Below are 18,967 nucleotides of genomic sequence, written 5' to 3' on the forward strand. Positions count from 1 at the left end.
ATTAATCACAGGGTTGCTGTGGATTAATTTAGATTAATCATGATTAAATATACATTTTTAATCTATATTAATCACGTTTCATTTTGCATAAGCAAAGAGACTCAAGAAAGAAGACTGTTCCGTCTTGTTTTTTTTTTTGTTTTTTTTTGTGCTCAATTTCCCCATCAAGAGGGCCAATGTGCTGTTACTACTGGATCAACGGCCCATTTGTGCATGCATGGCGGCATGCTCGACGGTAACACTACTTGGACAAAGCGCCCGAAATGCGTTGCCAGAGACGTTTCAGGGATTTTGAGTCATTCTGCGCTGTAGATGGGTTAATTGCATTAAAATTTTTAATCAGATTAATCATGATGATGGATTAATCCGCATAAACGCGTCAATTTTGACAGCCCTAGATTGTATGCTTGGGTTCATGAGCAGATCTTTCTTTCTCCAAACTTTCTCCAGGCTTTTCCATAACTTTGGTAGAGGTTCATCTTTGTCTCATCAGTCCATATAACTTTTGTCCCAGAATTTTTGTGGGTGGTCTTTGTACTTTTTGGCAAATTCCAGCCTGGCCATCCTGTTCTTCTTGTTAATGAGTGGTTTGCATCTTCTGATGTAGTCTCTGTACATTTGTTCATGAAGTCTTCTGCCAACAGTTGATTGTGATACCTTCACTCCTGTCCTCTGGAAGTTGTTGCTGATGCCACTTACAGTTGTTTTAGGGTCTTTCTTTACAGCTCTCACAATATTTCTGTCATCAAGTGCTGCTGTTTTCATTGTCTACTTGTTTGTCATCTGTTACTGAGTACACTAGTGGTTTCTTTCTTCTTCAGGACTTTCCAAATGGATTTACTGGGTATGCCCAATGTTTGTGCAATGGCTGTCTTTAATATTGATACATCTTCTCTCAGCTTCACAATCGCTTGTTTTTCACCCATAGAGAGCGTTTTCATCTCTCTCGTTTTCATGTCGGTTACATCCCTAACTATAAATGCAGTCTGCACAGGCAAAATCCAAATCTGAAACTGAGTGTAGGCATTCAGCACTGTTTGTTTGAATAATCAATGTAACAGGACACACCTGTCAGTCACATGTTCCACTACTTTTGGTCACATGAAAAATGGATGGGTTCAAACCAAAGGTGCCATCTCCTAAGTTGTGTACCAGATCCAGATGTAAATGCCTGGAAATGTTGGTCTCCTGTCTCATATTCATCTTTTGATGTAAAACCAAATGTTCTCAGTCTACAGCAAAAAGAAAGGAATTGGCCTCACTGTTCCAATTCTTTTGGAGGGGAGGGTACTCCCACATCAACACACCGCTGCGTTCAGACCTTCCACTGATCAAAGCAGTGCAGTAGGTCTGTTTCGGACAGCTGTCTCAGAACCTCTGTCGTTCCTTTCGCAACTTCTGATAAGACTCAAAATGTGATCCTTTTAGCACAGATTTGACCCTTCTGGAACCCACTCCTCCAAAATGACACCAAATCAACATGGCCGTAACTTTGGACTTGCTTTGTCATGCTTTCTTCATCCTTGGTGATGATGGTGTTTTCCAATGCGTTGACTGCCGCTTTGTCTCAGGATGGTACTGGAGGATCCAAGTTTCATCGAATGTAACCACTCCTTCTTAAAAAATGTGTTTCCTTCAATTTTTTTCCAAAATGTCTCCACAAATTAGCTGGCATTTTTCCTTTTGAACAGGAGTCAAAAGTTTTGGGACAACTCTGGCTAATCACTGTTTTTACTTTAAGCTAATCATTTTCTGACGCCTTAGCAAAAACACTTCAGTCAGTAGCTAGCAGTGAACTAAAGACATCACTTATTGGAAACTTATAGCAGTTGAGCCTGAATACCCAACCTTTAATATATCACACCCAATGTTATTGTGAAACGTGGTTTTATCCGGATGAACACAGGTTTTTTGTGTGTTGCACAAAATGAACCTCAATTTCCAGTGTACATTCTCAACATTTATTTTTACAAGACTTGTAAAGATAAAACCAGCAACAAATGATGAAATGTGCTTTTATAGGCTTCAATGAAAGGTATACAAAATAAAGTATCTGTAGCACTTACAGAGCAACTATGACCAACAAAAATGAGTCGGGTAGACAAAATAAAAATTTAGAACGCTGCAAACATTAACAGACAACTTTGGTATGTAGCTACCATGTATCAATTTAGATTCAGCTATGCTATACATAGAGATTGGCTTGTAAAAGTGCCAGATATCATTAGATATCTGTTTATATTGGCACGGCTAAAATATCATAAAAAATATAGCTCTCAAAAATCAAATGCCATCTGTTGCACATTGATTGTATGGCTTAGCCACGTATATTCAACTCAAATATCCAGCCAAGATATAACAAGTGAAAATATAAACTTTTAGTGCATGTAGAAAGGAAATATGTAGCAATAGTGAGGTCTTTAAAACAAGGTAAACTTTGCATTGATAGAACTTGCATGGCATGCATCTTTGCAGTTTGCATTGTGTATAGTGCACATAGATAAGCAAGAAGTGGATATATATAGAACGTTCTATAGTGTGGTAGACACTGTTCCCTTTTCAGTCACTGCCCCCGCAGAACTTCAATAGGAGCTTCTTGTAGTCTCCGGATGTGTCTCCCTGTTGATGAATAAAAAAATGGAGAAACAAATTATTCAGACATTCATCCCACAAGATCGCATATACTTGTTTCTTTTGAATAATCAATAACCAATTTGTGATGAAGACACTTACAGAGATGGCTGTGTACAGCGACTTGCCATAGTTTTTGATATATTCCTGGCGGATGTCCAGCAGGTCAACCTCAGAACGGGTGACCATGATACGGATCAGGGTTCTGTCTTTGGTTCCAGCTCCCTAAATACATGTGCACACACGTACACAAATACAAACACACAACAAGGGTGACAGAACTTTAGTATCATTTAATTTTTATTTTTTTTTATTTTTTTAGCAATGACCAGAAAAGTACTAGTCAAGACACATTTGAATAATGCAAGAATGAACGTCTCACCCTCATGGCCTTGTAAAGTCTCTCAGCAAAGTAGGCAGGTGTGTTTTTAATGCACTTCACTGAAAAAGGGCACAAAATACAAATCAACTGATAATATTTCCAACTAAGACAATGACTAAGCTCTGGCCCTCCAAAGAGAGGATGATGAAGACAAAAACCCTTAATGTGCTGTGTAGAAAATTAACTCTAAAAGTCAAACTCTGCACACATCAAACACATATTACAGGCACATTTAAAGCTGCATTGATCAATATTTATATACACTGAATAACTATATAGACTCTGAAGGAGGGTGGCTATTAACTACAATTCCTGCTTGCAGCCCTTATGCGAACCTGTACGGATCTATTTTATCATAACAATGACTGCACTGCAAGAAGAGGCGGCCTACTGTACAGGTAGCATACTGACTGCATAATACCTGTATAGCACCAAACAGAACCAAATGTTTTACCCAAGTATTGGTGGAGACCAAAACCAAGACTATAAAGACAGTTAATATTTGATTTTTTTTTTTATTTGTTAAAAGGATCCCCATTAGTTGCTACAAGGTAGCAACTGGTCTTCATGGGGTCCATCATCCCTGATATCTCTTAATCAGGGGCAGAGAACATAATCTTGATGGGCAAAAGCTTCCTTTTGCATCTGCAAGATGTCAGGATTAGACTTCTATCATGAAAGTCTAAAATACATGATACAAATACATCAATATAATGGTTTGTTTTATGCAGTTAAATACTGATGGATGCAGCTTTAAATAAAGTTGTGATTTGAAACTATATTAACGTGAAATCATAAGCAAAAGCAGTACCAGGAAGACTGAAATAAAACACAGGATCAAAAAAATGGCAAACATCCAACACTGCAGTGCACACCACCTCACAGTGAAAACACGATTTGCTTTGAAAAATAAATGGATAAAAGAATATATCTAAAAGTAGGTTACTGTACCATAACCCTGAGAAAAGTTTGCCAAAGAAGAAAAAACAGAGATAATGCATTAAGCAGCTCCACTTATTTCAGCATCACATTTACTTTTAAAGCTCAGAGAGATGTGCTGTGTCATGTTATGAGCATGAAAACTAATGATTATATGTGGTGTCAAACTTGTACTGCAGACAAATTAATTAAAGATTCTGCCAGGAACAATAAATGGGTGCGGCTTTTAAATAGCTGTGTGTGCATTCTTACCGACTGCCAACATGCCACTCTCAAGGTCTCCAGACATCTCCCTGCTGATGCTCTTCTCGATATCTCTGCCACACATGCGCTGGTACTCAAGAAACACTGCACACACATACACACAAATTATTCATAAATCTAACAAAGAAATAAACTCTTCTTGTACACATTTGCCTTGTTCTCTATTGATGGGTTTGAAATTTCAAACCTTTAATTTAAATAATAACTGTGAACATTTCTTATTCAGGTTACCTGCTCTGAGATGGGATTTGCTCCTGGCACACAAAATTGCATTGAATTTGGACTCGTCTGTTCCCAGCTTGTTCTCTCCAGCAGCATACAAGGCCTGTGGAGAGCACAGCAACGAGCACAAATAAACATGTCTTTCAGTTAATAGGTCAAGTAAATGTCGATTTATATAGGACAACAAAGCAGGTCAAAAAGAATTAAGCAGATTTTACCTGAGCATCTTGTTTGGCCAGAGAGACATCAACATTTTCTCTTTCGTCACGATTACCCTGCAAAGTAAGGAGCAGCATACAAAACGTAAGAAGCATATGCCTAAAGTCTGCTGCACAAAGGTTTTTAAAAACTTGACCGATTTTTTCACACATGGTGACAAACAATCACTGATTTTACTGTTTTGTTGTAATAATGTGTGGTGTAGAACAAGAGGACCAAGTCAGCACTACAAACCAACAGATTCTGTTCTCTGACTACCTGAGTCTCTGCCTTGTCTCAGCTCTCAGAATGCTAAATACTGTTGTTGAAATGTGACTAGAGTGAAGAAGCTACTGTAGTTAGCTGCTAACTACATGCAAAGTCCATTGCTTTTGCAATTTCAGTCCAGTTCCCTCCCTTGCCAGTTTGTCTGCAGTATTTTTTGGTTAAACACTTATTTTGTTGCTACAAATCAATCAGTTTTTCCTTCATTTCTGATTTCCATCTAACTTTATGCCTCCGCTCATCGCTCATGTCTGCTCAGCTGTCCTCAGTGCTCACCATACACCTGAACATGTTTAATATTTACTATCTTGAGACGGAGTGCCTCCAATCACATTAGAGAGGGAAAAGGTCACTCATAACACACCACACACAACAGGATAATCTGGCAAAATAATCTTAGACATCCAATAATCTGGCCTTTGCTGACTTTCGGCAGAAGGAGGGATTCAGCCTGACAATCGGCACACTGGGATCTATGCACACATCGCTTCCGCATTTGGCATTAGGTGGCCCCCAAACTTCCAGTAAGGAGATTGAATGCAGAAGAGAATGGTGTATGGCGGCAGATTCGTTGCGGTTTACTCACAGTTTGCATGAGTTACCCAAGCTGACTGTCAGTGACGAGTTTAATTAAGCTGAAGATGTGCATTGCAGCACACAGCAATGACGTCCACATGTGCTCTTACCCCATTTTTTAAACATCATTTTAGCAAGTTTGGATGCCACTATGATAAAGAATAAACACAAACAACAATCCAAACAAACAAACAAACAAAAACTTATGAATGAATGCAGTATAGGACTTAAATTCTGTTTTGGCTTAGCACATTATTGTTGGGTGGAAGTTGCAAAGCGGCCTAGTTTTTCACCTTAAATACATCACACCCTGCCAGGTATTGAGCCTATTATTGTGTAGTGTGTGGCCCGCTTAATTCAGTCTCAAAGTGATTCCTGGTAGACTAGACGGAATTCATCTGTATCATTTCTGTACCTGGGCAAGAGAGACCAGGAGCCTGCGGAAATGGCCTGAGGTATCTCCAGTGATGGCATCCTCCAATGTCTTCTTGTATTCTGAAATGGTAGAAAAGGAATTAAATTAAATAGATGAAACAAAAATAGAGGCATTCTAAACTACATTAACTTGAGACTGCTGAAACATATACTTTAGATCAGCGATTCTCAACTAGTCTAGCCTTTGGACTCATCAGCATCTCCTTCATGAGAAATCATGACCCAAATTTCTGAAAACTTCTCTGGGCTTATATTGTAGCAGAGTGGCTAGACATTAGCCTCTCCTCAGTGCAAAACACTGTGAAGGGGGTCAGAATACTTTCTGAATGCACTGTATGTCTGAAATGACGTCCATACATCAAAGACTTTTGCTACAATTCTTTTATTCTGGGCACATGTTCATGACCCACTGTTAAGAGCTCCATGACCCACTTTCTACTCCCAAACCTGTCAGCTGAGAACCACTGCTTTAGATCACTATGTAAGCATAACAGTAAGTTTCCATAACAACACGGAAACACCTGTCTGCACAGCAAACATACCTTTTTACGTGCTAATATAGATACTTTTAACATCCGAATTAACAAACTCTATCGGGATACTGGTGCAGAGCTGCACTGAGCTAATCTACTGTTGGAATAGACGTCTTTCACGGTGTTGGATACTTTCTGATAAAGGAGAACCAAGCAGTAGCAGAAAGCAGTGCATGAACAGCCTTGAAGTATCTCACCTTGTTTGTAAATACGGTTTATCTCCTTGATTTCAGCATTTGAGCGGGAAGACAGGATCTCTATCAGACAGGCTTCATCAGTTCCGGCTCCCTGTTAGGAAGTCAGAAAAAATGAAAATCTCATCCTGTGGTGTTGCAGCAGCCAAAATTCTGCCTGTTTATTTCCAGTATGCAAATCCTATTCCAACCTGAAATTTCAGTGAATCATTATAAAGTTTTAATAGGAAGTATAAGTGGCTACCTTTATGGCACTGTTGAGCTCATAGGCATCAAACTCAGCTGGGCTCTTCAATGTGGCCATGACAAGCTTCCTGAAGTCTCCAGAGAGCTCTGAATGCAGGTCCTTAATCAGATCCTGAAAATGGAAACATGCTTGGAATAACTCGAAACCATCATTAGCTGCTGCTGTGAAATGCGTACCGCAGCTCTGTGGTATAGCTATAATGAGCTCTGAGCCTGAGGACATCCAATCCCTGCTCCATTTTACTGGCAGCGCTACCACCTGTTGTCTGCTTGTCATCATTATACACACTACTGGGTTATGTAAATGAAGAAATGTATGATTCTATATCTGGAAATGACTTTTGAAATATAATCTTTGTATAAACGTGTCAGAGGGTGTCGGATAAACATCATATAAACAATAAGAAGAGAGGAATTGTTACCTTTCCATAGGCTGTTTTGTAGGATCGGAGCAAAGGCACACGCTGCTTATTGGAGCGACTCCCCAGTAAGTCGATGATGGCTTGCTCATCAGTTCCTAAACAGACAAGACCGAAATGTTGATCAGGCAGAGGCCACAGCCTTAACTTAAATTCTAAATAAAAAATCATTTAAAATCTATGCATCTGTTTAAGTTTTATTCTATGGTCGACAAACAGATAAATAAATGTATGCACTATATTATTATGGAGTTTTTGTGCTCATAAAAGACAAAAAAAGAACAATACTTGTAAATAAAAAGACAACGTGGACTAATTTTTCAATGACTCAAAACTACTTTTAATAAATTACTTCCAATTAAAAGAAAGAGAAAGATAATGAAAGAAAAATACTGTTAATAAACTAAACAGTTCAGTTTCATTGATCTGTAAGGGAAAGCTGTGAAACTGTAAACAAGAAAATTAAAGAAAATCTTAACAATTGGTCTATATTTCTACTTCATGTTAGCACAAGAATTGAAGTTATAAAGCTGTCTATATTTAGTAGACAATCATATCTGTTTATGTCAACGACAGTTAAATCCTTAAACAAACAATTCCACCAAAGGCATAAGCAAATTACTCGATTTTTTGGAATGTTAGAAAGCCAATGAGTATAGCACATTAATCATCAGTAAGGAGATAGGTGGTATGTCTCACCAATCTGAGGGATTATCACTATGCAGCTCAATTTTCTAGTGTTAAAGTGGACATGAAGCAAAATTGGGAGAGGGACCTAGATGCCGAGGACCTCCTCTCCCTACTGGAAGTCGGAAAATTGCCACCATATCCTGTCTTCTAATACCGAAAGTTACTTGAACTGAACGTCTTCCTCGTCTTTTTTTCTTCGTGCATCACTGCCATATTAATATAGGCAGGTCCACCACAAAAGGAAATACAAATAAACAAAAAATATGTGAGTTTTCAGAGTAACAAGCACAGCGATTACATAACATTAACTTTAATAAATTGATTTATGATCCAAATTCAAGTATCACTAAGCACAGACATAATATCCCGTGTGCATTTGTGTCTGCTCCAAAGGATTTCTTATCATTACCGTACGCTGAATTTAATAATGAAACAAGAAGCGACAGCTTGTGACAATCACATACTCCTCCACTAGTTGTACAGGCTCCGTCTGCAAACGTGCATGGGACAACATCTCATTTAACTCCTATAATAATGGTAATATAACAGACTTTATTTAGATTTATCATCATTTAATTCCTATGTAAATAATAGTTCTAAAAAACTAATATAATGAACTTTATTTAGGTTAAACATTATGAATTAAGCCAGACTTCATCTAATGTTTACTGTACGATCTCATAAATACTACAGTGCTCACCAGCTGCTCTCATTATAATTTTTACTCTGCAGGAGGCTGTCATTCTTTTTCTGATAAGGTGAATAGTATATAAAGAGAACACTATTTCCTATAAATTGTTATGTAAATACTCAGCCTTGTCTGCCAATGATTCTTTAAAGCGGCCGCTCACAGATGTGCGGAAAATAAACCATAATAAAATGTTTCTTCTATCTAAAATTAGAGCCACCGTTTATGAAATCATGTCTTCAGTTTGTGCAGCGTACTCACTGCTTAACAATCTGCATGCCAACCTGTATCCCTCTGGGACTTACAAAGACAACTCCAGCAGCCTCTCAGTGCACTGTCAGCACAGATACTGACGTGCTTTCACTAATCTACAGTGTCGAAGTCAGTGATAGAGCCCACTGGCTGCAAGATTTTTTAAAAGATTAAATAACCTCCTTGATAGTCCATGTGTGCAAAACGGAAAAGGTCTATGCATCTGTCTGTGTGCGTGTCCTGAAGCACAGGTTCATCCTCATTATTCCAGTCTGTAAAAATGACAGACAGCTTTCAAAATTCTTCAACATCCTTCAAAAAAATCCATCAATGACAAAGAATATTTGGTTAACGTGAATTCTGGTATGTTACACACATATATATATATGTATGTGTGTGTGTATATATATATATATATATAAACTGAAAATAAAAAATACCAAAACATATATGAAACTGTATTATATATACAGTTATTTTATTTGAAATCATGGAGTACATGTTTTCATTTAACTGAGAAAATACAAGAAAGCAGATTCTGCTTTTATGTTTCACTATCAGTTATTATTTTAATATGGATCATTTATTATAAATAATTAATTCAAATCCATGTAATTCCATTGTTTGAGCTATTTATTCCACAAACTGGCACAATCCTTGTCTACTGTATTGAAAAATGTAGCCGACTTGCCTCTGGCAACATGGCGGCGACATCGGCATCTGGCCAGCCAGCCAAGCTCCCGGTGCATATTATGCCTCTGCTAAGTGATACTTGAATTTGGAAATTTATTAAAATTATTTTTATGTAATCGCTGTGCTTGTTAGTCTGAAAACTCACGCATTTTTCGTCTACTTGTATTTCCCTACGTGGCAGACTTGCCTGTATTAATAAAGTGACGACACACGGAGGAAACAACGAAGAAGATAGTCAGTTCAAGTGACTTCTGGTATTAAAAGACGAGATATGGTGGTGATTTTCCAACTTCCGAGTTGGGGTGGAGGTTCTCGGCTGCACCCAGGTACTCTTGAAAATTGGAAGGAGATGGAGAGTCAATTTAAAGGTATCTCAATGCAAACAATGATAACTTTCAGTTCAAGCTGAACCCATAAATCTATCTCACTCTTCATACCTGGTTTCATATCATAAACAACTAGAAAAGCACTTGGAGAGCGCAGACCTCCGCCATTAGCCCTATCTCCCAATAGTGAAGAATCCTTTAAAAAATTCCTGGATCCGACCCCATGTATCCCCCACCACGGCATTTGCCGATTGCTCCCTCCCCGGTGGGATGAAACATGGTGAGGCAAAGCACAGGTGGAAGCATTGCCTGCTGGTGCTAACAGACGCAATGATAGTCTCATCCATGGTCTCACTGGACGACTGGAAGTCATGGTAAAAAGTGAATATTTATGTATTCCTCCCAGCATTGTGAGTATTCTCGCTACAATTCGCTGTCTTTCTCTCTGTTACGCTCCGACTCGTTTCCTCGACCGGGCGTGCGCCTTTCAAACTCTACAAACTCCAAAACTTTGAATATTAACACACCCAAAATGCTGCTGGGATTTAAGTTATTCATGTCCGCCATCTCCTGGTGTAAAGTGGTAACAGTGCAGACCTCTGCCATTAGCCCTATCTCCCAATAGTACAGAATCCTTAAAAAAATTCCTTAATCCAGATGGTGATACGGATCACTCCCAAAATCTAATCAGTTCTTCCTTGCGCCATTTCTGACATTTACTGAAAATTTCATCAAAATTTGTCCACAACTTTTTGAGTTATGTTGCTAACTAAATAACAAACTAACAAACCCACCCAATCACATAACTTCCTTGGCGGAGGTAATTAGAGCTGTGGAGTCAAATAAAACCACCAAGATGGGTGGCATACGATACAGAATTTAAGCCAAATGTTATTGATTCAAGATTTAAATGTTGGATGTATAGAGCTACCACTGCTTATTGTACAATAATGGAGAAGAAGGCAAAACTTCCAAACACTAACAGAAAAGTACAACCTTGAAAAGACTTTTTTCCAGATTTTGACATTTTGGAAAATATTGAAAAATCTGATACATTTAAGGAATTCAATTAGGGATGCACAATATTGGATTTTGCTGATATTCACAAAATAACTTTTGCCGATGACGATACTGGAACCAATATTCAAATATAGTTCAGACCTAAAAACTTCAGTCCTTAAAACACAATTTGAAGTTTGAGGATGAACAAATAAACAAATTTCAGTCCTTAAAACACATTTTCAAGCATAAAGAATGATGAATAAAGAAAAAGACTTCAGCTGACATCCTCAAACTCTACTAACTTATTTGTGTATATGGATGATGTTTGCAGCTGATATGGACAGAATTTTATTGCTAAAATATGGGCAGAAATTTTCAGATCTGCATATCTATAATTCACTTTTTTAAGCTAATAAAAATAAAATTATGCTTTGCTTCCCTAAACTTAAGGATGAACTACTGTCAACTTTGTCAGGATTTTTCTTGCCGTCTGTCCCAAAGGTCAGGGCAGAGTTTGGGAAAAAAAGACACTTAAGTTTGCTGCTCCCTCTGCCTTACCTGACACGCCAGATGAATTTGTTTCACACATCCATCTGGAAAACCACTCATACACAGCGTTTGGGAAAGGGCAGAGCCTTTGAAAAAAAAACTCGGAGGGTGACTGGATGAATGTTCTGTCAGTCCGATCTATACGGGCCAATCAGAGCAACAAAACATGACGTAGCTGCTAGCAAGGAGTAAATCCACAAAGAACTGTATAACGCAAACCATGGCAACTATAGACATGTCAGTACAGGACTTTTGTTGTTTTCGAAAAGAAAACAGCTCAATGCTGCTCTTCTTTAAACAAAGAAATGTCATCAAGTTCTGTTAAAACTGATGCTTTAGCAGCATCCACGCTAATGTCTTCTGCCATATCTGCCCTGGCCTCTTGTTGCTGCTTGCTTACTCCACGGCATCCAAAAGCACTGCCCCTCGTCACTGATTGGTCCTGTCACTTTCTAACCGGGCCAAAACGGTTCAGACGGAAGCTTTGCAAGATGGATTCGCCAGTGAGAAACACGGAAACTGGCGTATCCATCTGCTTTGCAAGGTTACCCTCTGCCTGGAATGACTTGCAAAAAGACTTGAAACTTAACGGTCTGCTTTCAATGGATGCTTTCAAGAGAGAGCTAACTGACTTGGAGGCAGAAAAATCTGGTAGCAGATGTCTCAAATAAACTCACATATGGGATCGATTTGCTGTTGAAATCTGTTGTCTTGCATCTTTGAATGCATTTTGTCTACGTATCTTGTACTATGTCTGCACTATATGACGGCTCTTTGTTTCTCTGTTACTTTGTTATATGTGCTGCTGCCTATCTTGGCCAGGACACTCTTGAAAACGAGATTTTTAATCTCAACAAGGTTTTTCCTGGTTAAATAAAGGTTAAATAAAAAAATACCTATAAATAAAACTATAAAAGGCATGTAAAAGTATCACTTATTCCATAATTTCCCTACTTTGCCAAGGGATCACAAAAGAAAGCGCTATTACCACAAATGATGTCAAAATAAGATAGGAAAAAAAAAGAAAAGAATACAAGTCAGCTATGGAAACATATTTCTGAAGCTATGTTCATTTCTTCTTGATCTGTGTACTGCCATGAGATTGGTTGGAGGAACCATGTTCACTGTTATATTACTCCTACACTACTTGTGAACTGAACATTTTAGGACGCCCGGCAATGCTACAACTGTCTAATCATTGTTCTGTTTTGGATAAAAAATTAATAAAACCTATGTTTAAATTAAACATTTTAGCCCACTGTATTACATACAATAATAATCATTCATCTTAAACTAATATAAAGTGTTACTCAAATGAGTACATAGTAAGAAAAGTACTTGCCAAACTGCCAGCCTCTAGTGCATCATGTACAACATTACAGCTTTGACACAGATCATAATAACATCACAACAAGCCCACCCTGATAACCATCTGTGTCCAAGCACTCACCAAAGCCTTTCATAGCCTTCCTCAGGACCTCTGCGTCTCTGAGTGGATCAGCTCCAGGATAGTCCTTGATTGTTCCCCTGAAACCTCTCTGAAGACAAAAACAAAGACATCCTCTTAAAGCAAAAAGTGAACTGTTTTACCTTACATAATTAAGGTGTATACAACTGGTGTATTTAATACTCCATAACAAGAGACATAATAAAAAACAAATTATTATTCTTTAGCAATTTGGGCTGAAAAAGTCATTTTAGCATTTCTCACATTGATAGCCGGAGCTATTGGCATAGCTCCTCCTCCATAGGCTGGCATGGATGGATTGGGTGAGGGGACCTTTGGGTACCCTGGCATGGGTGCTGGTGCTGCTCCATAGCCAGCCATGGGTGGGTTGGGTGACGGTGCACGGGGGTATCCGGGCATTTGCTGGCCTGGCTGACCAGGGTAGCCCATTCCTGGGCCTTGTGGTGGGGGCATGGTCCCTCCTGGCTGTGGGTACAGGCCAAATGACTGTTGGTTAGGGAAAGGGGCACCATACCCACTAGGTTGAGAGGCGGGTGGGTACCCCCCAGGGACTTGAGGGTACAAGGTTGGGTTTGGGGGATAACCCCCCATGCCTGCAGGTATCTGGTTGGCCTGTGATTCGGAAAGATTGGAATCTCATAATTTTTGCACAAATCATTGAGGAGTGTTTTATGTAAAGCACAACCAGCTGGTCACACCCTTTTTGGATTTTCAGTGAAATTTGTTAATATTGTGCCTTTTCTTAAAAAAAAAAAAGTACATTGTCTAACCCCATTAGAGAAACTTCAGTTCATGTTCTGATGTTTATAGAGTCTACTGGTTTGAATTATGTCTCAGCTGGATCCAAAAAAAGTGTGGCCATGTTTTTATTTTTCAGATGGAAATTAAAATGCATGATGGCATAAATGACAATACAACATAGACAAAACAATGAATCAGGAAAATTAAAGGGATGAAAAAGTTGCATAGGATTGAAAGGTTCAAGAGGTGTGCATGGAAAAGAATGAAGTATGTGAATGATCTTCTCATGCAAAGAGTTACATAGAGAAGCAGACAAAGAAAATTGCGATACTGAAGATCTTTTAGATACGGACTTTGGAAAAGTCTTACCGTAAATGAAAGGATGCAATGATCCATGAATGCCTGTTTAACTCATTTTAACTGGAATATTCAACTCAATAATCTGATGTTTCATTACACAATTAAAACAGATTTTCAGAGTGCAAAGGGATGAGATTTTTCAAGGTAAGCTTACCATGCCAGCATTGTATCCAGGGTTAGATAAACCGTCTAAACCAATTGAGGGATATCCACCAGTAGGACCACCTCCCCAGCTGCCTGCAGTGCACAACAAAGACAAAGCTGTTTAGAAGAGACGAGGTCGTAATGCTCTACTCAGTGCCCAAAAGATCTGGGAATACTAGACTAAGAGAGGAATGACCCCTCTTAGGAGAGCTTCCTTTTCTCAAATTCCAACCAGTAGTCATATAGGTGAAAATGTGCTGTACAGAGAAAGGGAGCATTATGTTGAAGAAGGGCTGTGGGACTTGCTTCTCTTAGCAACAGCAGAGATTTGTTTGTTTTAGGGGAAAAAATTCCACTCTGCCGTAAGTCCCATGATCCTTATTTCCTACAAACACAAAATTACTGAGTCACCCTTTCTAAAATAGGCACTAGCAAAAATGACCTAAAGACTGTATGTTCATTTAAACAGGTCATTCTGGGAGTAAGTTTAAATCATCCAATGGGACACTTTTGTTGCTCTTCTTCTACTGTATATGAAAGTAGACAGTATTTAATCAAATTTGCTTTTGTGTAATACTGTAAAAACTCTATTAGATTAGACATCACTTTCTTTATCTCTGTAAAAGCAAACATGGTAAAGCCTGGCAGCTCTGCTCCACTGAAGGAACCTCCAGACTTAAAAGAGGATATCAGACTGTATTTTACATTCAAACACTAAAGATAGACGCAAACTGGACAAAAAAAGACCATATCCTGGAATGGCCATATGGAGGTAAAATAGTGTTGTAAATACTTCTAGTTTAGGGTCCATTTTTAATGCTGACACTTAAATTTTTAATAATCTGCCAAGTTGGAACATTATTTGTACTATTTCCAACAAAATTTCTCTTTGAATCTCTTAAATGTAGAAGCAACATATTTTTTTTTTACTAAAATATCCCTACATTAATAGATATCTATTCATATAAATATAGATATATTTATATATCTATATTTATATGTAGCTTGTGTAGTTAAGCAGCCAATTTGATACATTTTTCCAAGTCAGAAAGGTTGTGTTGAATGGTGCTATTTTTTTTTATCGTGATTTATATTGTTATCACAATAAATACAGCAAAATATCGTGATAAATTTTTTTAGTCCATATCGCCCATCCGTAATGGAAATATATGTATTCACTTTTGAGTGACAATGATCATGACAGTTCAGCATGTAATCTTTGTTAAACCTTAACTTTAGAGTCCAAAAAAGCTTCACAAACGCAGTCTTTATACTCAGTAACTCTAAGATGAGCTTATATTGACTGTACAATGTTTTATACATTTGCCATTTCTTTAAATAATGTCTTACCTGGTGGTGGTGCCTGTGGGTAGCCCCCAGTCTGTGGTGGGTAGCCTCCTGCCTGTGGCAGAAAGCCACCCGCCTGTTGTGGGTAGCCTCCTGCCTGTGGCGGATAGCCCGCCGCCTGTGGTGGATAGCCACCCTGCTGAGGGGGGTAGCTTCCCGCTTGAGGAGGGTAAGCTCCAGGCTGAGGTGGGTAGGCCCCAGGCTGTGGAGGGTAGGCCCCAGGCTGTGGAGGGTAGCCACCTGTCTGAGGGGGGTATCCTGGATAACTCATGGCTGTGAAAACAGAAAACAGAATAATAACTAGGAGCTCACAACATGGAGAGCAATTAGAAATGTGTTGATCGATTTGGAAAATATCCTCTTTATCAGCTAGATTTGGACACAGGCAAAAAACTTGGCTACACCTTTAATAATAACCTTAAGACATACCGAACACATGAAATCTCAAAAAAGAGACTTGATAACATTCTGGGCTTTCTAAGTGCTCCTTTTTAAAATTTCCTTTAGGGCAGCATATTGCAGGGAGCGGCACATCTCCAATGAAAAGAAAAGGTCTTATTCTGTAGTTAGTTGTAATATAAGATATTAAACCTCTCTTCTTATGGGCAAGTTTCTCTACTTAGCTTGTATATACACATATGAGCAAACTACTGGGCTCTTCAGCTGATTCTCTTGCTCTGCCCAGAACAAACTTAATAATCTATTCAGGGCAGTCTTAAGGCAAATCCAGTAATACTGGGGTCACTGTCAGCATTTTAATGAATGGGATCTTCTTCATCCCACATTTGTTGGATTGTACACATATATAGCTCAGCACTGGAGTGGTGAGAGAATTTTCCTTTTCCTAGAAGCTTTCACTAGAAGCCAGTGTTAAAATAGGCCTACTTGTTCCATGGTAAAACTGACTTCAGTAGATTTAAATGGGACAGCCTTCTCTGCTTTGCATTTATAGTCAAAGAGGATAGACGTGTTTGAGTAAGCACATATAAAAACGAAGGCAGAGGTCGATACATCATACAGATCTTGATAAGGATAAGCTGACCACAGCCATGCAGATGTGTGTTAAATTAACACTTTCAACCTCTTGCACACTGCCCTTGCAGGAAGTGCTGCTGCTAACAAGGACAGTATTACTGATGCTGACATTAAGTACATCAATTAGATGCTTCAACAGGACATATATTTTGTCAGGATAAATAAAATGACTAAATCATTTTCAAGGTTCAAATATATCACATTTAACTACTTTTCAAATAACTGTTTATCACATCTGACTGCTTTAACACTTCAAACTGTGAGAAAACTGTGACCTAAAGAAACCACAATCCGCAAATGCAAAAGTTAGCACCTATGCACAGCCATGTTTGCTTAGGGAGTAGGGGTGCTAGTAAAGATTCTTATCACCTCAGAGACAAAATGAAGTGTGATGCAATAACTACCACTGAGATGTCACAAATACAATGATAATGACGATTTTTAAACCTTAACTGAATGTCGATATCCCAGCACCTTCTATTTCCTCGCTACGTGACGTGTTCCGTTTGAACTTAGGCAGGTTGCCAGCTACTTCAGTCCTACACAAGACGTTAGAGGTGGCTAACGGCTAGTAAGTAAACTGCAGTTTATATTAACTATAATGTATACAAACTTGAGCTTATTACACGAGCTAATTTTTCGTTTTAACAGTAGGCTGACAAATACAACTCTGCCTAGGCCTGTACAAGTCTCCCACAGAAAACAGGAGTTACCTCCCAGCCCAATTTACATAACCCGCCAGGATAAGCCCTGTCAAGTAAACCCAGTTTATCTGTAAGCAAGCTAAAGCTAGCTAGCTTACTACAAATAACCGAAAAAGTGGACATTTGTGCAATATGAAAGACGCTGCGAGCATTTGTGACATTCAGGGTTTTCTTTAGCTTTGATATTCTTGGATAGAAACGTTGACTTGCTAACGACAGCGTCAAGAAGAACAACAAAGTAGCGCAGAGACACAAAATGACTACGTAAATAGTTGCCACTTATCGAAACTCAACCTAAACGTTAGCTTTCATAGCATGCAGTAGGCTAACGTAGGCTAACTCGCACGAGGGCAGCTAAAGAAGTTTTTTTTTACAGATCTTAACACTTACTTTTGTATGCTCGCTGTCCGTTTCAGGAAGAAATATTTCTTCATCCAGCCCCAGTACGGACTGTATTCAACTGTTGATGTGGGTGGGACTCATACTTTCCATTTAGGGAACCCACCCATCTGCCCGTCAATGACGGACAGCCCAGCTATCCTCATGTGACAACAGTCAATACAAGACACAAACCTAGATGAATATCAGTGACATGATGGAAAACATGACAGGGCAAATTAACGTATGACAATAGTTTAACAAGTTTGCTACCTTATAGGAACTATCTCCTATCCATGTAAGCTTTAATAAATCTAAAATAAAGCTTGAAGCCAGTTCAGTTTCTTATGTATTGACAAAATTACCAACTAATAAAAATCTTAGTAGGTTTAAAATTGTTAAAAGTACAAGTTATATTAACTCTTTCCTGAATTAATTGTATGAAAACAGCAATACAAAACAGTTTGACTTTACAAATATAAGTTATTGTTTAAAAGCGGTGATGTTCAAACTATGGCCCGGGGGCCAAATGCGGTCCGTGATCCATTTTTGGTTGGCCCACAGCAAATTCAAAATAAAAAATGAAATATGTCCCACATTAGAACATGAAGCTTGCCCTTGACTGAATTGGACTCTGTAGTTGCAGCAAGACTAACTTAACTTAATTCTGCTTACAAAAATAACTAAAATAGAATAAAATTAGAACCAGAATCTCCTTAGTTTTAGTCTTTTACAGAAACATACTGACTGACATGTACATCCAGGCCTGGAGAGAGTAAACTTGCCTGATTAGATTGAGGAGGACTTCATACAATGGTAATTTTAGGTCTTGAGTTGTATTCAAACATTAAAATTGAATAAATGAAAGAAAAGTGAAGAGCCCTTTTGGGTGTAGCCCCTGACAGGTATATTCTCATATGCTGATTTTGTAAACAAACATTTTACATAAGAATTTCTTTTTTTTTGTGACAAAATTGAGACAACAGTATACATGGTAAACACACTGGCAACCAAAAGAACTAAAACAATAACTGAAATTTGATTTATAACTCTCTGGTGGATTATGGCTGCGAATACCCAGCCAGCATGCCCATGTGGGTCCCATATGAGTTATATGCAGGCTTAAAATATGGGTTCCCAATGGATTTGTCTGTGGCTTCCATGGAAAAATGTTGTTAAAATAGCTACTCAAAGTACATAAATACTATGTAAGGAATCAATACATGAAATTAAATGAGTAAAAAGTTGTGTGTTGTAGTGGTTTTC

At 38.4% G+C, this 18,967-nt stretch overlaps 1 protein-coding gene across 2 annotated transcripts; it reads right to left on the minus strand.

Moving 5' to 3' along the window:
• Positions 1–1,947: 1,947 nt before the first annotated feature.
• Positions 1,948–17,848, minus strand: anxa11a (annexin A11a). Of its 2 annotated transcripts, none has more exons than XM_041789702.1 (15): positions 17,714–17,848; positions 15,588–15,857; positions 14,248–14,330; positions 13,236–13,457; positions 12,975–13,062; positions 7,328–7,422; positions 6,904–7,017; positions 6,663–6,753; positions 5,913–5,992; positions 4,657–4,713; positions 4,448–4,541; positions 4,205–4,300; positions 3,014–3,072; positions 2,734–2,856; positions 1,948–2,619 (listed from the first exon to the last, which is right to left on the minus strand). In XM_041789702.1, exons 2-15 carry the CDS (start codon positions 15,853–15,855, stop codon positions 2,560–2,562), a joined length of 1,530 nt encoding a protein of 509 aa, XP_041645636.1. In that variant the 5' UTR covers positions 15,856–15,857; positions 17,714–17,848; the 3' UTR covers positions 1,948–2,559. The 2 variants fall into 2 exon arrangements, with proteins under 2 accessions (XP_041645636.1, XP_041645635.1); XM_041789701.1 differs by having other exon boundaries at positions 13,236–13,604.
• Positions 17,849–18,967: the final 1,119 nt, after the last annotated feature.

This window comes from Cheilinus undulatus, linkage group 6 (genome assembly GCF_018320785.1).
Source record: "Cheilinus undulatus linkage group 6, ASM1832078v1, whole genome shotgun sequence".
NCBI classification, from domain to species: Eukaryota; Metazoa; Chordata; class Actinopteri; order Labriformes; family Labridae; genus Cheilinus; species Cheilinus undulatus.